Source organism: Aedes albopictus, chromosome 1, assembly GCF_035046485.1.
Source record: "Aedes albopictus strain Foshan chromosome 1, AalbF5, whole genome shotgun sequence".
Classification (NCBI taxonomy): domain Eukaryota; kingdom Metazoa; phylum Arthropoda; class Insecta; order Diptera; family Culicidae; genus Aedes; species Aedes albopictus.
The window spans coordinates 43728410-43749144 of record NC_085136.1 but is presented as its reverse complement, the minus strand read 5'-3'; the positions used below and the strand labels follow the sequence as shown (position 1 = coordinate 43749144).

The 20735-nt window shown below is 42.4% G+C and overlaps 1 protein-coding gene across 1 annotated transcript; it reads right to left on the bottom strand.

Annotated features, from left to right (window-relative positions):
• Positions 1-4684: 4684 nt before the first annotated feature.
• On the bottom strand, positions 4685-9101 carry LOC134288328 (uncharacterized). The gene is made up of 3 exons (XM_062852867.1): positions 5960-9101; positions 4839-5323; positions 4685-4768 (listed from the first exon to the last, which is right to left on the bottom strand). The coding sequence occupies exons 1-3, from the start codon at positions 9099-9101 to the stop codon at positions 4685-4687; spliced, it is 3711 nt and encodes a 1236-aa protein (XP_062708851.1).
• Positions 9102-20735: the final 11634 nt, after the last annotated feature.

Genomic DNA, 20735 nt, shown 5'->3' with positions numbered 1-20735 from the left:
TAGAGCCCCCGGAGGGGCAAGTCTTATATACCAATCGAATCAGCTCGACGAGTTGAGATGATGTCTGTGTGTGTGTGTGTATTAGATTGGGTCAACAAAGTCAATTTTTCGGAACAAAGCTTTTTCGATTCATTTTAGCGTCCAAAGTAACTGTGCAAAATTTGGGAGTGATTGGTTGCTTCCCCGTATTCCGCATTGTGATTGAAATTTGTATGGAATTTAGTATGAGAAAACGTGCTTTTTTGCATTTTTCTCATAAATTGAAATTTTTCGTCTAAAACAATCTAACCAATGACGGTAAAGTATAGCCTAGGATATGCCGGAAAACTTTGCCGAAGACCGCAAAGTGATCCGATACTTGTGAAAAAAGTTATTCGCCTGGTAACTTGGGGCAAAATTTGAGATTTTATTATTTGCGGTCTTCGACAAAGTTTTTCGGCATATCCTAGGCTATACTTTACCGTCATTGGTTAGATTGTTTTAGACGAAAAATTTCAATTTATGAGAAAAATGCAAAAAAGCACGTTTTCCCATACTAAATTCCATACAAATTTCAATCGCAATGCGGAATACGGGGAAGCAACCAATCGCTCCCAAATTTTGCACAGTTGTTTTGGACGCTAATATAGATTGAAAAAGCTTTGTTCCGGGTTGACACGATCAAATTTAAAGTTTCTCCATACAACGTTGACCCACTCTAGTGTGTATGTATGTGTGTGCGTATGTGTGTGTGTGTGTGTGTGTGTGTGTGTGTGTGTGTGTGTGTGTGTGTGTGTGTGTGTGTGTGTGTGTGTGTGTGTGTGTGTGTGTGTGTGTGTGTGTGTGTGTGTGTGTGTGTGTGTGTGTGTGTGTGTGTGTGTGTGTGTGTGTGTGTGTGTGTGTGTGTGTGTGTGTGTGTGTGTGTGTGTGTGTGTGTGTGTGTGTGTGTGTGTGTACAAAAAAGGTCACCTAACTTTTGGATAGTAAACATCGACCGATTCATTCGACGCGGAATCTGGTCCCATTGTTTCCTATTAAAAATGGTTCGAATCGGTTCAACCGTTCCGGAGTTATGGCCATTTAGGTGTTCCGGACCGGTACCCCTGGAAGTGGCCTGACATGAAATTGTAACAAACCCATACATGCTGCACATCAAACTGCGGCATTTTCGATAACTTGATGAATGGTTAGCAAGAAAATAGTCTCAGACCATATCTGAACCGGTAGTGTTCCGGAACCGGTTCCGGGTGTCCCGCCGGATGTGGCCAAATATAACAGTGAACCAAACCCATGCATGCGATACATCAAAGGGCGGCTTTTTTGATAACCTAATGAATGGTTAACAAGAAAATAGCCTCAGACCATATCTGAATCGGTAGTGTTCCGGAACCGGTTCTGGATGTCCCGCCTGATGTGGCCAAATATAATAGTGAGCCAAATCCTTGCATGCGACACATCAAAGCGTGGCTTTTTTGATAACCTGATGAAAGATTAGCAAGAAAATAGTCCCAGACTATATCTGAACCGGTAATGTTCCCGAACCGGTTCCGGATGTCCCGCCGGATGTGGCAAAATATAATAGTAAACCTAACTCATGCATGCGATACATCAAAGCGCGGCGGTTTTGATAACCTAATGAATGGTTGGCAAGAAAGTAATCTCAGAGCATATCTGAACCGGTAGCGTTCCGGAACCGGTTCCGGATGTCCCGCTGGATGTGACCAAATATAATAGTGAACCAAACTCATGCATGCGACACATCAATTCATGGCTTTTCGAATAACCTAATGACCGGTTATCAAGGAAGTAGGCTAAGACCACATTAGGGACTGCTGATAGTGCCGCAGCCTAAGCCGCAGCCTGCTTCGGCTGTCCCTCTGCAAGAGGCGAAATATAAAATTGAACCATAGCCATGCATCAAAGCGCTGCTGTTTTGATAGGCTTATGAAATTAGCAAGAAAATAGTCTTATACCATATCTGAACTGGTAAACTTTCGGATGTCCCGCCGGAAGTGTCCAAATATAATAGTGAACCAAAACCATGCATGCGACACGTAAATTCGCGCTGTTTAGATAACCCGATAACAATTGGCAATAAATAGTTGCAGACCATATTTGGGACAACTGGTAGTGTTGTGAAACCGGTTACGGGTGTCTCGCCGAAAGTGGCCAAATGTAAAAGAGAACTAAACCAATATTCGCGACACATCAAATGACTTTTTAGGTATCCTGATGAACAGTTAACAAGATAAAAATCTCAGATCATACTTGGGAAAACTAGTAGTATCCTGGAATCGGTTCCGGGTGTCCTTCCGAAATTGGTCAAATGAAGAAGGGAAACGAACCCTATGCATGTGACAAACCGCGCCTTTTTGAACCTTATGAACGGTTTAGGGTGTCCCACCGGAAGTGGACAAATATGACAGTGAACCAAACACATGCTTGCGGTACATCAAACCGCTTTTTTGTCAGTAACCTGATGCACGGATACTAAAAAAATAAACAGATTTCACATAAGTTACTATCGGTAGTGTTACTAGTTCCGGGTAACCTGATGAACAGTAAGCATTAAGATAAGCTCACACCACATTTGATACTACTGGTATTGTTCCGGAATCGTTTCCGGGTGTCCCCTCAAAAGTGGCCAAACATAAAGAAGACTAAACTCAAACATGGGACATATCAAATCGTGACATTTCGATAACCTAATTAACGGTCAGCAAGAAAAAAAAAGGCTCAGACTACATAAGACGCTACTGGTGGTGTTGCAGAAGCAGCGTTGAGTGCTTCAGCGAAATCACGAAAGTGAACAAAATCAATGCTAGCAATAGATATGTGTAAGAGAACCAAAATCTTTATAAAACTAAAACTATCTCACCAAATCACACCATTTTAGATTCCTGAGGTGCAAATACACAGTAGGATGAGTCAACATTGTATGGAAAAACTAAAACTTGAGCGCATCACCCCTGAACAAAGGTGTTCGGACCGGTGGCAGAAACACTAGATTTTTTCCAGCAGCTTTTGTAGAAGCTAAAACTAATATTCATTTTATTAGAATTATGTTGCAAATGACTTACAATGTACTTACAAGAAGTAGTTTAGTTCTATCGCCTCATGCAGCGGATGATGGAATAGGTGCGTAGTCTCGTTTACCTCGTAGCCTAAGTTTCATTTGTCAAATTTTAATTTCATGTTATGTATGTTTCAATGTTAACTATACTCACAATAGCTTTAAGATTCGTTTTAGATTCAACCACTATGCCGGGTAAGTATGAATTATATAATTTTAAGTAGATTTAAGCCTATATTTCCCAGCGACACTAGATAATGATATAAGATTTTTTATTAACAACTTTATCCTTTCTGCATGTCACTATCATTAATTTACTTACGAGAATCAAATCAATTCCAATTCAACACTGGTAAACAATCTATAAGCTTTAATTTTATGCTATTATTAAGAGAAATATGTAATAAAGATTTTGGAAAAACTCGTATTTGCGACAATCTCTATCAATTTTCGCTATCTCATCCTCCTGACAGATGTAGCTCATCGAAACGTCAAAGTGAATTGTCAACCAGTTTCACTTGTTAATTACCGGTTCGTGGTCCCTCGCCAGTGGTGCCAGCACATTCCCCCGGCCGTAACTCCGGTGCGGAACCCCCGGCCGTTCCGGATTTACCGTCTCTAATCTCCAATACTGCCAAGTTCGCGATTGCCCGCTTGAACACGCCGCCAGATGTCCTCACACTCGCTTGCCGAATTCGTCCATCAGATCCCGGAAACACCTCTTCGACGATTCCTCTAGTCCATGACTTCCGAAAGCGTCCATCTACTACGAACACTAGATCTCCTGCGCGAATCGAACCCTTGTCCTCGAACCATTTTGTACGATGGTTAATGGACGGCAAGTACTCCTTTGACCAGCGAATCCATAGTTGATCGGCGAGATATTGTGATCTTTTGTAGACATCTCGAAGTGTTTCAGCAAAATCGACGACCTGATCAACCTCCATATCTTCGGCTCGTACTGTGCCTCGCAAAAAATGATTCGGTGAGATTGCTTCTATTTCTGCGGATTCTTGAGGGATATAAGTTAACGGGCGAGAGTTAATCATGTCCTCAGCTTCTGCCAAGGTCGTACTGAAAATCTCGTCTGTCAATTTTCTGCCATCATCAAAAACTTTTAGCGCTTCTTTGACCGATCCATTCTTTCCCAGGCCCCTCCCATGTGTGGGGTTCCGGGAGGAATGAAGGTCCATTTAGTCCTAGAACTGACCCGACCAGCACATTCGTCATTGATGGATTTTGCCAACACCTTGCTAGCACCCTTAAAATTCGTGGCGTTGTCGGATACAAACTCTTCTGGAACGCCTCTTCTACAACAAAAACGCCGAATTGCCATTAGGCATGCTTGTGTCGTTAAGCTGTAGACTACCTCAACGTGAACTGCTCTAATTGCCAGACAAGTGAATAAAGCAACATATCTTTTCTCCTTCCTTCGCCCAACTGTTACCTCTATTGGCCCAAGATAGTCTACTCCAACTGAGCTGAATGGTCTCAGGTGGGCGGTCACGCGTGGAACAGGTAGTGGTGCCTCCTTCGGAATTTTGGGGGAGCATCGGTAGACCTTACACCAAATGCAGTTGTTCATCACTTTCAGAATAACGGAGCGCAGTTTTGGAACGTAGAAACGTTGTCTCAGCTCGTTAAACACTGTTTCGCGGTTTGCGTGCCCGAATCGCTCATGATAATGTTGAACCAATCTGCTTGTGATGACGTCATCTTTAGGAAGGATGATTGGAAATTTTGTATCAAACGGCAGGAATTCCGCCTTTTCCAGTCTGCCTCCTACACGTATGACTCCATTGTCGTCCATAACGGGAGTCAATTTATACAGAAGACTGCCTCTTTCAATTTTCGCCGATGTTAGATTCGCTTTCTGTGCTCGCTTCATCGTACAGACTTCGTCCGGGAAACCAGCAAGTTGAGCCTGCTTCCACAACACTGTTTCTGCTTTCTGGAACTCTTCTTGTTGTAACGGCCAGCAGATGTGAGACCATTGTGATTTTAACAACTTCGTATGATTCCCAACTGCTTTCGTAGTCCAGATCGGTTCGCCCTTTTGCTTGCGACGACAATTTGCAGCGAACCTTAGCACGTACGAAGTCACTCTGACGATGTGAGTCCACCGTGACATCATTTGAACGTGAATCAGTGGTTCCACATGGCTAGCTGTGTCGTGGAACAGCAAATGAGCTCGCATTTCTTCGCCGATATTGGCCGGTGGAAGTTTTTGAATTGGCCAGTTCTCTCCAGGCTGATACAAAAACTGTGGACCTGTGAACCATGGACCGTTTGATTCGAGTGGAGGTCCCTGGCCCCATTTGGTCAGAACGTCTGCGATGTTGTGTTTACTTGATACCCAACGCCAATCCGCTAAGTTGGTCAATTCATGAATCTCTCCGATTCTAAAGGCAACGAATTGCTTATACTTGTATTGATCTGAACGAATCCAGCTTAACACAGTTTGTGAATCCGTCCACAGAAATCGTCGATGAACAGGCAGTGTATGACTTGATTCGACAGTGCGCAATAGTCGAGCTCCCAGTACAGCAGCCAAAAGCTCCAGCCGGGGAATTGATTGCCTTTTTAGTGGTGCTACCTTCGACCGTGACATGACTAACGCACACTTGTAGGTTCCGTTTACCGTTGCTCTGAAGTACGCCACTGTTCCATACGCATGTTCACTAGCGTCAGTGAACACGTGTAATTCGAGGGAATCGATTTCGTCCGATCGTAGACTACCGAAATACGCCCGTGGAATTCTCACTGATTCCACGCACGGTAAAAGAGCAGTCCATCGCTTCCAATCTGCCCAAGTATCGTCGTTCACTGTTTCGTCCCAATCATAACCCAGTCGCCATAGGTTTTGCACAATAAGCTTACCGTGCACCGTGAAATGAGAAAACATACCTTGGGAGTCAAAAAATCCCATCACGCAGCTGAGGATGATACGCTTTGTAGGTCTTTCGTCGCCTTCGAGAAACGCCTCAAGATCCGGTCGATGATTTGCAGAAAACAAGAAAGTGTCCTCAGTCGGATTCCATACAATTCCCAGGATGCGTTCGGTTTCGATGTTTTTGTCCTGCGTCAAACGAACGTTGGTCACGACTTTCTGTTCTCCGAGGTTGCGAAGCACTTCCTCAGAGTTGGACACCCAATTTCTGATTTGGAATCCTCCTTTTGCATGTACGTATGCCACGTCCTTCGCTCGTTGAACAGCTTCTTCTACGTAGTCCACGCTGTCGAAATAATCATCAACATAGTGGCTTTTGATGATTGCTTCTGCTGCACTTGGAAAATCGTTGGAGAATTCAAGAGCATTCAGGTTCTTTATGAACTGAGCAGAACACGGAGAACTTGTGGCGCCAAATGTGGCAACATCCATTATGTAGATGGCCGGTTCATCTGTACGGTTTGCTCTGAACAGAAATAACTGTGCCGATTTATCCACCTCGCGTATCCTCAATTGGTGGTACATCTCTCTGATGTCTCCACCAAAGGCAACCGGTCGCTCTCGAAAGCGGCATACGATTTCCGGTAATGCAGTCAGCAAGTCGGGTCCTTTTAGCAGCTGCGAGTTTAGAGAAACGCCATCGACGCGTGCCGCCGCATCCCACACCAGGCGAACTTTGCCGGGCTTTTTTGGGTTTAGAACCACGTTCAAGGGCAGATACCACATCCTGCGACGATCCATTTTGGTCAGTTCTTCAGCCGTTGCTCTATGCGCGTACCCCTTGTTCTGGTATTCGATCACTTGTTGTCTTACAATCTCGTACAATTCAGGTGTTTTTTCTAAACGTCGTTCCAGATGTTCCAAACGCCGAAGGGCCATCGGGAAGCTATTCGGGAACACTATATCGTCAGCTCTCCATAGAAGTCCCGTCTCAAAACGGTCTCCTATGCGTTTCGTCGTCCGTTCCAGGATGTCACGGGCTCTTCGATCTTCCTTCGATTCTTGAAGTACAGCTGTCGCCGATTCTTCGAGGGCATAATGCACTTTTATGAGATCATGAATTGCTTGGTTGCTCACTGCGTGATGACCCACAAAGGCTTCGCTTATAGTTTCTCCCGTTTGTGGACCATACACGGTCCAGCCTAGTTTTGATTTCACTGCGATTGGTTCTCCCGGTCCACCTAGTTTGGTTTCGATAGGTGCAATGACGTGGATATTGTTTAGCCCGATCAATAGTCCTGGGCGCCCACTTTGATAGGAAAGGAAAGGCACGTCACGCAGAAAAGCATATCGCTTCGCCATTTCCGGGGATTCAAGCGATTGTGCAGGAAGAAGCAACTCACGAACCGTCTGCACCGTCTTCAGCAAATTCTTCTCGTTGCTTCCAGGGGATGAAATCCATAAATTTGTGCAGATCGAGTCGCTTTCAGTTCTGGAAATATCTGAAGTCCAGTTGATTGTTAATGGGAGATTCACGCCGCTTGCGCCAATTTTATCTGCCAAATGCTGCTCAATCAGTGTTACCGAAGCACCTTCATCGAGGAATGCCAGAGTGCTCACAGACTTTTGTCCGCAGTGCAGCAAAACGGGTAGCATACGGAAAAGAATTGAACCGTTCACTCGTACATGCGCATTAATCGCTAACGTCGTTTGTGGGGGATGCAGAAGCGGATTGTGGCGTTGTTGGCAATCGCCAACATTACAACGTAGCTTGAATTTACACTCAGCATTCCCGTGGTCGTTGAGGCATACCTTGCAAAGCTTTTTTTGCTGCGCTAGCTTGATGCGATCGGCCGCAGGCAGTTTTTTAAAGTCTTCGCAATATCTCAGACGATGATCATTGCGTTGGCACACTATACACGGCTTTTGTGACCGTCTTGCATCGTCGCTTTTATTGGAAGGTTCCAACGAACTGTGGTTGAACACGGCTCCCTTCGATATCCCTTTGGTGGCCTTCGTCGACACAGAAACCCTTGGATCTGGTTTGATCTCTAACGAAACGTTGGCTTCACACGCCTCAGCTACGATTTTCGATAGGAATTTCGAAAGCGTACATAGAGTCACAGACTTCTTCTTCTTCTTATATCGAACCCATTCGCGTTTGTCACCAGACGGTAGCTTGTCTACCAAATCTTGTAGAAGAAGAGGGTTTACTAGATGCTCCTTTAGTCCGGCCATCTTGAGGTGATCGCAGAGTTGCTCTACGGCGTTGCCAAACGGAACGTAGCTTGCGAGCTTATCTGCCTTCGGTGAATCCAACTTCCGAATCCGCTCCAAGTGGCATTGGAGCAGCTGCTCCGGCCTTCCGTACATCTGACGCAACTTCTTTATGACTCGAGGAACGGATTTTGGCAACAGAAGTTGGCAACGCACGCTTTCTAAAGCCGGCCCTTTTAAGCTCTCTTGCAAGCGGACAAGATTTTCGACTTCGCTGAAACCACATGCTTCCGTCGATGCTTCAAATGCCCCGATGAATAACGGCCATTCTTCGGGCTTTCCGGTGAAAATAGGTAACCTTTTCGTAATTCCGTTTCTGGCCGCCAGCTGAGCCTTGGACGGTCCCGTCCTTGGTTTCTCCGCTTCGGAATCCGATTCATCCTCTGCAGACTCCTCCTCTGAAGACTCGCTGTCAGACGTCTCATCGCTATCGTCGCTGTCGGTTTCATGACCTTGTTTACTTGGGGCGAGTGGCTTAAACTTTGACAAGTTCGATCGAACAGAGACATTTGTAGCATCCGCGTTGACGAAAGTCGCTCGAGAACTCTCTCCCAGAAAGGCTGGATTCCGATCAACTGCCTTCGGAGTTTCATCAGCTTCGGACGTTGTGTTCAACTGTTTTATCTCCTGCTGGACTTGATCCATTTGAGATCGATACTGAAGTCTCATCAGTTTCATCCGGTTTAAATGCTCCTTTTCCTGTGCGAGTGATTGTTCAAGCAACTCCCTCTCCAATTCCATCTCTCTGTCCCTCATATGTTTCTCCATGGCCATACGTTTTTTCTTGAACTCTAGATCCATCTCGATGCGCTTCTCTCTCATGATCCGTTCCATTTGTAGCTCTTCATCTTTCGACTTCTGCTCATTCTGCAACGTTTGCATGATTCGGGAAAGATGCGGTCCAACTTGGCGGTCCGATTTAACACTCGTCTTATCGGAGTCCGACGTATGTCCAGAAGCCTTTTCGGATGTCTTGCTGCTCCTTTTTGTGGTTCCTTTTTTCTGGCGTTGACACTCATCCCCGGAGCAAAACCACTTCGGTTCAGCCAAGTCAGCTTCCGTGGCATTGACGCACCGACAATGGAATCAACCTTTGCAGGAATCACAGCCAACCATCTGCTCGTTAGTATCCGATGTTTGCCCACAGGAACTGCAAGCAGTCAGTGTGAGATCTACGTTTCCATCCGTCATCGCGTTGGGGTTAGGTCCAGTTACTTCTTTTTTAGAAATTGTTCGGACCGGTGGCAGAAACACTAGATTTTTTCCAGCAGCTTTTGTAGAAGCTAAAACTAATATTCATTTTATTAGAATTATGTTGCAAATGACTTACAATGTACTTACAAGAAGTAGTTTAGTTCTATCGCCTCATGCAGCGGATGATGGAATAGGTGCGTAGTCTCGTTTACCTCGTAGCCTAAGTTTCATTTGTCAAATTTTAATTTCATGTTATGTATGTTTCAATGTTAACTATACTCACAATAGCTTTAAGATTCGTTTTAGATTCAACCACTATGCCGGGTAAGTATGAATTATATAATTTTAAGTAGATTTAAGCCTATATTTCCCTGCGACACTAGATAATAGACTGGGTCAACGTTGTATGGGAAAATCCATATTTGATCCTATCAGCTCGGAACAATGTTTTTTCGATGCGTTTTATGGTCCTAAACATCTGTGCAAAATCTGGGCGTGATTAATTGCGTCCGCGCATTCCGCATTGCGTTTGAAATTTGTATGGAGTTTTATATGGGAAAACACATTTTTTTGCATTTTTCTCGTAAGAGGCTCAAATTTGTCTAGAGCTTAACAACTCACAATGTTAAAGTATAGCCCAGGGGATGCTGATAAACTTTGCCAAAAAGAGTAAGGTGCTAGAATGACTCTGAAAAAAGTTATTAATGTTCAAAGTTTGATGTCTCCGCGCAACTGCTGAAAACCACTTTTTCTGCCAACACTGCTGATGCTTCAAAGAATCAATTCATCCTTGCTTTACTGTATGACATTTCAAGCAACCTCAAACCTCATTCAATCAACAAACAACAATGAAACCGTTGAGATTCAGTTCATTTTCCACTTCAATTATTTATCAAATTCTTTTCTTTTTAGAATCTGCCTTTGGGGATTTTTTTTTCACAACTATTTTATACGAGCACCGTAGTGACAATTTTGCTGAAAACGATGGCCACTTTAGGAACAAATTATTTGAAACTGACCTGGGTCGTGAGCCAGTATAATGAAAGATATTTCGGTAGTTTTTGGCGACATGGATACTCCGGATTTACTCATGGAAGAAAATATTTCTAAAGCAATAATGCATTATTCGACGATTATTTTTGTATATTAAATATACGACTTCTTTCAGTGGAATAACTAGTTTGTAACTGTCGTAATTTCCAATGATGTAATGGTTTCATCAGTTCTAAATGCTTGAACAAGTTTATCGCGATTGTTTTGTCCATGGTTTTAAAAGGAAATGAGGTTTGCACAGGAGGAAACAACAGGAAAATTATGCAGCACGTAATTTAACCAACAGGAAACTTTGGCAGCGATTTATAAATAATGCACGATCATTTGTCATTAGCAAATACTTGGAAGATGACAGTTGGCGGATATTTTTCACACCGGCTTTCAAAGGAAGTTGAAGTATCATGGGGTTTACCCATTCATAAATTTCAAAAAGATTGAGGGGCTGGGTAGGTGAAATATATGGTATTACATTTTAACGACTAGAATAGATCATTTCATGGTCTCTCCGAATTACCTTTTATGGCCCGTAGTCGGTTATGGCGGAACGGTTGGTCTGGGAGGTGTAAGTCTATGGTATATATGAATTAAAAAAAAAATGTATGGATAAAACCTGATAAAACCTACGATGAAGGAGGGGGTTTAAGATATTAGCTAAAAATAAGTTTACGTAGTTTATGGACAGCGGATAAGCCTCTCACATGTTTTTTGACATCGAAACTCTCGCGAACTGCCGCTACCACCTTGCAGGATAAAAGATAAAAGATTTCGGAATTGCCCCTGGGGTCAAACGTTTCAAAACGCTTTTTATTGCTCTTGGTTTGCAAAGCTATGAAATCAGGTACGTCGCAAACCGGGCTTCAAGAACATTTATCCTTAAATCCGGACAACCTGCGGTAGTTGTCCATATGGTCAAAGTCTCAAAACGTCTTTCATAATATTTTGTTCAAATACGACGCAACCCAAGTTCAAATGCGTTGTTCACAAAGCGGCCATCGGTCGTGGAAAGATTGTTGCTACGGTGCTCCTCTAATAGTTCCGGAAGCATTTCTCAAAAGCAGACCCTAAAATAATAAGATTTTTTTTGATTAAAAATAATTGAAGATTGAATGGAAAATGAACTGAAACCATTCAGTTTGATTGTTATTGTTATGATTGTTATGAGAGCTAGGGTTGCTGAAATGTCATAAACGTCATAAAGTAAAGCAAGGATGAATTGATCCTTTGAAGCACCAGCAGTGTTGGCAGAAAAAATGGTTTTCAGCAGTCGCGCGGAGATATCAAACTTTAAACATTAATAACTTTTTTCAGAGTCATTCTAGCACCTTACTCTCTTTGGTAAAGATTATCAGCATCCCCTGGGCTATACTTTAACATTGTGAGTTACAAAGTTCCAGACAATTTGAGGCCTCTCACGAGAAAAATGCAAAAAAGTGTGTTTTCCCATATATAACTCCATACAAATTTCAAACGCAATGCGGAATGCGGGGACGCAACCAATCGTGCCCAAATTTTGCACAGTTGATTAGGACCATGAAAGGCATCGAAAAAACCTTGTTCCGAAAAAATGACCATGTTGACCCGGTCTACTAGATAATGATATAAGATTTTTTATTAACAACTTTATCCTTTCTGCATGTCACTATCATTAATTTACTTACGAGAATCAAATCAATTCCAATTCAACACTGGTAAACAATCTATAAGCTTTAATTTTATGCTATTATTAAGAGAAATATGTAATAAAGATTTTGGAAAAACTCGTATTTGCGACAATCTCTATCAATTTTCGCTATCTCATCCTCCTGACAGATGTAGCTCATCGAAACGTCAAAGTGAATTGTCAACCAGTTTCACTTGTTAATTACCGGTTCGTGGTCCCTCGCCAGTGGTGCCAGCACAAAAGGTTTTTTTTTAACTTTGCGTCTAAAATTACTGCGCAAAATTTTGATGCGGCTGGACGGCGAGCTCTGTAATGTGGTTGAAATTAGGATGGGATTTACTATTGGCTACATTACAAATTTTACATGAATCTTGTAACCAATGGTAATTAAATACGGCCTAAAGTGTGCAGAAAAACTTTTTCGAAGAGCTCAAAGTGATATGTCTATCCTAGCTTGTAAGGGGCTGTCCATAAACCACGTGGTCATTGGAGGGGGGGGGGGGGTTCGGCCAATGACCTTTTTGTATGGACGAAAAAATTTTTTTGTATGGACTAATGACCACGCGGGGGGGTCGAAAAATCCCAAAAAAAATGACCACGTGGTTTATGGACAGCCCCTAATTGTCATCTTGGTATGGATCGGCATTCAGTGAAGGTGGTCAAGCAGTCATCTGAGAGGACTATACGTTGAACATAACGTCGGAATAAGTTCCAACAATAAGTTTCCCAATTCGATGATGGCTTTGATAAAATTCTTGCTTTTCTAAATTAAGTATTCTCAGGATTCAGAAATTCGTAGGTGGTACAGTCTCAGATCGCTGTTATGAAAATTTCCTCCTTCCCGCCCGATACCAAAGCACAGAGATTAAGGTCTGATCACTGACTCTATGGCAAGATTTATTCCGTCGACTGAAAAATCTTGAGTACATAATCGACGAGAAAGGCACTATCACCACTAGGTGGATTAATCCGGGTTTTTAATTGAATTAAATGCTCTGGCTGTTTTCCTACTCTCCGCATCGACCAATGTGGCGCTAGTTTCTATGCGCGAAAAATCGCTAAAAGTGAATCGCAAAAATATTGTAGGGGAAATGGGGGTAAAATGAACACCCTAAGCGATTGGCGTCGTTTTCAATGGAAATATGTTAAAATCTTTCTATTTTACTATGTAATATCATAGATGGGATTAAGTTCTAAACATTCTATAAGAAAAAAATGCTCAAAACTACAGTTTTCTTCAATTTTTGTCGATTGCAAAAAATGCTAGAAAACCGAGTAACGAAAAACAGTGAGGGTAAAATGAACAATCGGTGGGGGTAAAATGAACACATATTTAAAAGTTAATTTAAATGTGTAATTTCGATATTTTCGACTGCATGTAAGTAAATTTGATGTAAATCGTATGTGCTACAATTTTGAAACTTCTTATATAAAGTTTGCAATGTACTGAAATATTTATTTGAATAAAAATGTACTAAAACAGGCGGATTTTCTAATAACAATCTTATTTTGTTGAAGTAAGATATGTTTTCTTAACCTTTTACTCTATTTATGTAACGATATACGATAGAGATTTCAGTGTACCGAGTTTGAACAAAATCTTGTGAACATTATATAAAGTTTGAACGAACTGTTCATTTTACCCCCAAGCTCTTGTTTGTTTTAAAGTTACTTCTGAAATTTTATTAAAAACAATAACTTTTTTTTCTTCACTAAATATTTTGTTTTAGGAGTAAATTATTGGAATATAATATCACACATGAAGAAATTTGCGAATAATGGACAAATTGACCTTAATAACGATTAGCTCAGTTTTACATCAGACCATATTGTTTGCATGATTTTCGCTATTTTCGTTATTTTCAAATTCCAACATCAGCAGAAGTACAATGATTTATGTTGTTGCATAGAACCCAATCGTTAAAATATGCAAAAATAGCCTAAATGCTATAAAACACCACCCTGTTCATTTTACCCCCCCCTGGTAATTTTACCCACAATTTCCCTATGGCGAATAGGATTTAAAGGCGTATTTCTCGAAGTGGTACACATTATTCGAAACAATATTTGGTAGCGGTTGTGCACAATGATGACCGGTTTGGTGCCTACCAAATAGTTTTTCGGATAAAGCTTTTCATTTCGAGAAATTCGAGTTTAGACAGGGTGTCTACTACCTGAAAAAACCTGGAAAACCGGGAATCCTCAGGGAATTTTATTAAACAGGGAAAAACCTGGAATACTCGAGGAATATCTCGAGTACTCAGGGAAATTTTACTCCGATAAAAAAAAAACATTGGGTCGTATGAATAAAAACCTGGTAGTCAAAATCCATATAAAATTTCGCTACAAGGATTTTTTCCAGAAATTCCGTCAGGGTTTTTGAGGAACTACTTCAGAAATACCTCCTGGAATGTCTCCCAGGATTTCTTATGAAATTCCTTTCGCATTTTTGACGCTATTTTGTAACCCGCGGTTACAATTTTGTACTACATTTACGTACACCACTGTGTTTTGCGACATTTTAATTTGTTTGTTTTTTAATGATTTTTTTGTTTGAAATTAAGTTAGTTAAAGTAGGGAAATAAAATCGTTATTTATTGTATCGGTGAGGCATTTGACCCCCAAGCTCCCCCACCACATGGCACACATCGACAGCAGCAGCAACAGCAGAACAATTGTTTGCGGTGTGTGGTGGCTATTTTGTTTTTTGGTCGAGCCGAGCCTAAAAAAGAGGAAAGTTACGAACCACGTAGAGCGACGAACGCGTGTTTTTCACCCGTTTTTCTAACACCCGGGAAGTAGTAAAAAAGTGCCGTTTTCGCGCGGAATTGGCTAGAAGGTTGTTCCTAGCCACGTTGGGAGTGAACACAACCAAACAGTGATTCCCCTAAACTTAGTGCCGGCCCATGGTTCGAGAACATAATTAGTGCAGTGAAAGTGCTGTGAAAAGGGTTTGGATCGCCGCCATCGTGGGGAGCTCAGTGTAAAGGAGCTATTCGCTTCCCGGCGGTCTCGTCAAAGATCCTCAAAACCCACCGTTCTCGCTACGGTCGTTCAGCCGAATGAGCCAGTCTCACGACCGTAGCTAATCGCCAAGGAGAACGAAGGTAGGTCAGTACAAAGGGGCGTACTGCCTACGATAGTTTACTGCGGTAACTATCGGGACCACTACGCGGAGTAGACACCACCGTCGCTAGGGGGGATCCGACAAAGGAGCCCGCTCTTCCCCCTAGCTAATAGTTAAGGACGGCTGCTTCGGTAGCCTGTTAGTGCCCAAGAAGAAGAAGTAGAAGAAGAAAGAAGAAGAAGAAGAAGAAGAAGAAGAGGCTCCGCAGAGTCCGTGCGGGAGCGCAGGAGATAGCGACCACCACCACCACTGCAGCAAGGGCCCCAACGAAGTCGACCAACGAAGTGAGGGGAGAACGGGGCAAAACGAAGGTCAGGTAGATTAATATAAAGTTTACTGCAAAATTGATTTATTATTTTCAAATTAAATTCCATCCGAAATCCTTAGTTTAGTGGAGGTACCCTGCTTAAGGCCGCCCTGCCGGGTAACAGCGGGTAAGGGCTGAAAGCCTAATCCTTACAATTTTTCTTGGTATTCCATTTTGATTTTTTTTTCCGGAAAGGTATACGTCCGGATTCCTTCCAGGATTCCTGAATTCCAACCGATTTCTCATGGAGTTTTTCACGGGGATGCTATTTCTTTCCGGAGGAACTCCTCCAGTGTTGCGCAAAGAAATCTTCGTAGGATTTCTACCACAATTTATCCCGAATACTCTACCTATAAGAATTTCTGTCGGGATAATTTTTTTTCGGCATTCCTCATGGAAATTTCTTGGCGATTTCTTCCGGTGTTCCTCTTGGGACTTCCCCAGAAGATCTTCCCAGAATTTCTTTCAGAGTTGGTAAAGGAGTAATTCCTGGGGTTTCTACTAAAGTTTCTCCAAGGGTTTCTGAAGGAAGGAGTTTTCACGAATTTACTGCAAGAGTTCCTCAAGAGATTTCTTTCATTTTTGTCCTGTGATATCTTCAAACAATTGCTTTGGGCTTTCTTCAAGATGTTCTTCCTGGTCTACTACAGGAATTTCTTAAAAGTTTTCGCGAGGGTTTTTTTTTTAGTTTTAAATGAGATTTCTCTCGGAGTATCTCCAGGAACTTCTCTCAGAAGATTCCTACCGATGTTGGTCATGAGATGTCTCTCAGTGTTTTTCTTAATTTACCCTGAACTTTCTTCTAAGATTTTTTTTTTCCAGAGTGCCTTCTGGAATTTCTACAGGAGTTATTGCTGATATATCTCATTGAATTCTTCTCTTGCATTCCTTCAGAGCCAGGCTGTTCCTTGTAGTTGTACCGGATTTCTTGCAGTGATCCACCTGAGATTTTTTTTACAGATATTCTCTGCATTATTCCCAAAATTCTTCCCGGAATATTTACCAGAAATTGTCCCGAGATTCCGGATACTCCTTTAGGGATTTCTTCCAAAGTTATTGCAGGAATTCTTCTACGGGTTTTCCTCAGAATGTCTCCTGAGATAATCTACGAAATACTTTATCGGAAATTCCTGTAGAAATATTCGAGAGAATTCAAATAAAATCTTATGAGAAACTCCTCAAAGTGTCATTGAAGAAATCTCGACAGGAACTTCAGGAAAAACCTGAGAAACACCTGGATCGTCAGGAGGAATCCAGGGAGAACCTCTGGAAGTATATCGGAAAACCTTTGCAAAAAATATCGGGACGTACTCAACCAGATATCTCGTGAAAGAATCCTGCGGAAAGCCAGGAAGAAACTTTGGAAGAAATTCCAGGAATTACGCTCAGAAATCTTGAAAGAATTTGTGAAGAGTAGGGGAATTTACATATTTTCGGCAGTTTTGTTCTCTTCATCATGGGGTTTCTTTTTTTTTTTGGTACCTGTTGAACTCAGAGTTGGCATCAAATCCTTCCCAACCAAGCTGAATATGATCAAGTTTCAGGCAATTTGGCCGACATAAACCCCTCATGATGAAGAGAACAAACCTGCCGATGATACCCTACGTCACCCTTAAGAATTTTTAGAAAATTTGGGTTATTTTTTGAATTATAAACTTTCAAAATTTCATCTGGAAAAACCTGGAAAACTCAGGAAATTTTTTTTTATAGTTATGAGTAGACACCCTGTTAGATGCTTTTTGCCATACAAAATAAAATGATTTTACTCCTGCTGACCAACACTGAAGGCACTCCCTGCGGGTAATCTATTGCTATCTCTGTCACTCTACAAGATGTTTGAGTTAAAAACAACAGGCGAAACCCCGCGAAAAAGACGAAAAAGGGACCTCTTCAGGGTCGCCCTATATGGAGCGTGAAGAACTAGCAGTACGTGTTAGTGCTAGTAAGTGTGAGTACTCGCTCATTTCGCAACACTGGTTTGGGATAGGCAACTTTTTTTTCTCTCACAAAAAGAAATTCATGATGCTGTAACTTTTTATAGAGTGCATCAAAAATTCTCACATTTTAACTGTTTTTCAACCTATTATATTTGCATCATTGGTACAAATTTGAACTCGATTGGTTAATCTTTCGTGAAGCTAGAACCGTTCAGGTATCAGGTATCAGAAGGCCGGCTCCAGAGGCACGTTATCCTACATTTGGGACATTTGTGTCATCGCCAAAATAACAGCCTTTTTCATCATCTACCTGAGGGAACAGGAAGGAAATAAGTATAAGGATGGGGATAAGGACAGGTAAGGAAATAGGAAAAATACCCTGGAAGAGGATACTAACGCATAAGCGTACCACAATGGGTTCAAACAGCGCCCCGAAAAGGGCACTGTAATAACGCATAAAGCGAAAGAGGGCCTATAGCTCTTTACCACAGCGGGTTAAGAACAACAGAATATCCTGAATATTCAGGTCTCTGAAGTCAGTTTCACTTAATAAGTGTTTACCGAATACTCGGAAACGCAGTTGCGCAAAAACTGGACAGTTACATATCAAATGATACGAAGTTCCATAATCGGATTCACAGCTATCATATGCTAATGAATCAGCTTGCTGAATATTCGCCATGTGATAACTGAGTCGGCAGTGGCCAGTCAATGCTTTGACCAGAATGCTGCAGTTCTGCTTTGACAGATTTGTAAGATACTTCGCTACCCTTGGAGATGGCTCAGTACAATACAATTTGGATTGACGACATGACTCCAAACTACTCCAGTATTGTCTGTGTTGAGTGGCAGTCCAGGTGTGAATGAAGTCATGTGATGCTCCAGAGCGAGCTAACTCATCAGCCAATTCATTTCCAGCGATGGAAGAATGACCAGGTACCCATAGAAGGTGAACAGCGTTTGCTGAATTCAGCTCCTCGATTTGAGTTCGACAAGCGATAACTATCTTCGACCTGGAGTTGGCCGAAGCAAATGCTTTAATAGCAGCCTGGCTATCTGAACAGAAGTATATTACTTTGCCCATTACGTGCTGCTGAAGTCTCGATTGCACTCCGCACATAAGAGCAAAGATTTCGGCCTGAAAAACGGTGCAGTGTCTACCAATTGAATATGACTGATGCAGCTTTAGCTCACGAGAATAAACACCAGCACCTGCTTGACCTTCGAGAAGGGAGCCATCAGTGTAACATACGATGCTGTCTGAAATACTTCTCTCCAGATAACCAGATGTCCACTCTTCCCGGGAATTTCGTGGAAAATGTCCTATATGGAAAATTACAAGCAATTGTAAGATCACTTGGAGCAAGGACAATTTTGTCCCAATTCACCAAAAGTGGAAACAACGAGGTGTGTGTTGTTGTGCGGTTCACAGGAGTTTCCTCTAGTAGACCGAGTACCCGTAACCGGTAAGTGCAAGAAAGTGCTTCTTGTTTGAGATGAATGTGTAGTGGAGCAACGTCAAAGAGAACTTCGAGCGGTACCGTGGGAGTTGAAGAGAACGCTCCAGACATCGCCATTAAGCACATCCTTTGGAGATGGCCTAACTTTGATTGGACCGTTCTCACTTCGCCCTTTTGCCACCACACAAGACATCCATAGGCCAATAATGGCCGAACAACAGTTGTGTAGATCCATTTGATATACTTGGGTTTTAGATCCCAAGTTGTGCGAACCTTTGGTACCTTTGGCATTGCCCGAAGGCCATACAAGCTTTCTTGATTCTGAACTCAATGTAAGGTGCCCAGGAAAGCTTGGAATCAAGAATGACCCCAACGTACTTTACCTGTTCAGTCACATTGATTCCAGAATCGAAGAGACGCAAAGGTCGAACGCCATTACGGGTTCGCCTTTCCGTGAAAAGAACAATAGATGTTTTACTCGGATTAACCGAAAGGCCATATTGGCAACACCAACCCTCAACTACCTGAAGGGCGCTTTGCATCAGGTCGAAAAGGGTGGTGATACACATATCAACTAACAATGCTAGGTAGTCGTCGGCAAAACCATAAGTAGGAAAACCGCTACTATTGAGTTGCCTCAATAGCGTATCTGCTACGAGATTCCACAAAAGTGGTGATAAGACTCTCCCTTGGAGGCATCCACATTCCACAAACACTCAATTTCCTAATCCCTGCTAGACGCAATGTCGAGAAGAGATATCGGTTTTTGAGCATTTGATGAATCCAATTGGAAATGATTGGAGATATAACATGACTCCGTGCGGCTTCCAATATGGCATCGAAAGGCACATTGTCAAAGGCACCCTCGATATCTAAGAAAACACCCAAGCAGGATTGCTTTTGAGCGAATGCTTTCTCGATATCGTAAACAACCTTGTGTAGAAGAGTCACAGTGGAATTACCAGATTGGTAGGCATGTTGGTTCACATGAAGAGGCACGTTGGCCAGATGAACATCACGGATGTGATGATCCACAATGCGTTCTAAGAATTTCAGAAGAAAAGAGGTCAAATTGATAGGTCTGAAACTCTTTGCTTCTTCATACGACGCACGACCCAGTTTCGGAATGAACTTCACAGTTATATCCCTCCAAGGTTTGGGAATATACCCTGTAGCAAAACTGCAAACAAGTATTTTTCTGTTTGAAATGATCAAATCCCTTCTGAAGCAAAATAGGATAAATCCCATCTGCCCCAGGAGATTTGAAAGGAGCAAAGCTATTAAGTGCCCACTCAATCGATTCTATAGTTACAATACTCCGAGCCGAAGCCAGGGAATCATAACTACAAGAAAAGACATCAGGTTCACCCGAAGATGTAATATCCACACATCCAGGGAAGTGTGTGCTGAATAAGCATTCCAGAACTTCCTCATCAGAGGAAGTCAGCTCGCCATTTGGCAAACGAAGTTCGTTCACTCGGAAATCCTTAGATTTCACAAGGATTTTGTTTAACCGACTGACTTCACGCAAGCTGGAAACATTTATACAAAGGTTTTTCCAGCCGGATCGTTCAGCAGACCGGAGAGCTTTCCTGTAGGCCTTGCGAGCCGACCTGAAAGCCTCCGAACCAGCCGTACATCGTCTGTTCCAACTCTTTCTACATTTTTTACCTGAGTTTCGCCAGATCAGAGTTCCACCAAGGGGTTCCTCTTGTGATCTTCACAGACCGTAGAGGGCATGCTTCTTCAAAAGCTTCCATGATGAAGGTCGTTGTAGT

What these genes read in the sequence shown, in the direction of transcription:
- LOC134288328 (XM_062852867.1), bottom strand. Translation starts at nt 9,101, where the DNA reads ATGCAAACGTTGCAGAATGAGCAGAAGTCGAAAGATGAAGAGCTACAA. An exon ending in GGGATTTTTTGACTCCCAAG is followed by an intron (nt 5,324 to 5,959) that starts GTATGTTTTCTC and finishes CATGGTTCACAG; the next exon opens with GTCCACAGTTTTTGTATCAG. An exon ending in ACGACAATGGAGTCATACGT is followed by an intron (nt 4,769 to 4,838) that starts GTAGGAGGCAGA and finishes TCCTTCCTAAAG; the next exon opens with ATGACGTCATCACAAGCAGA.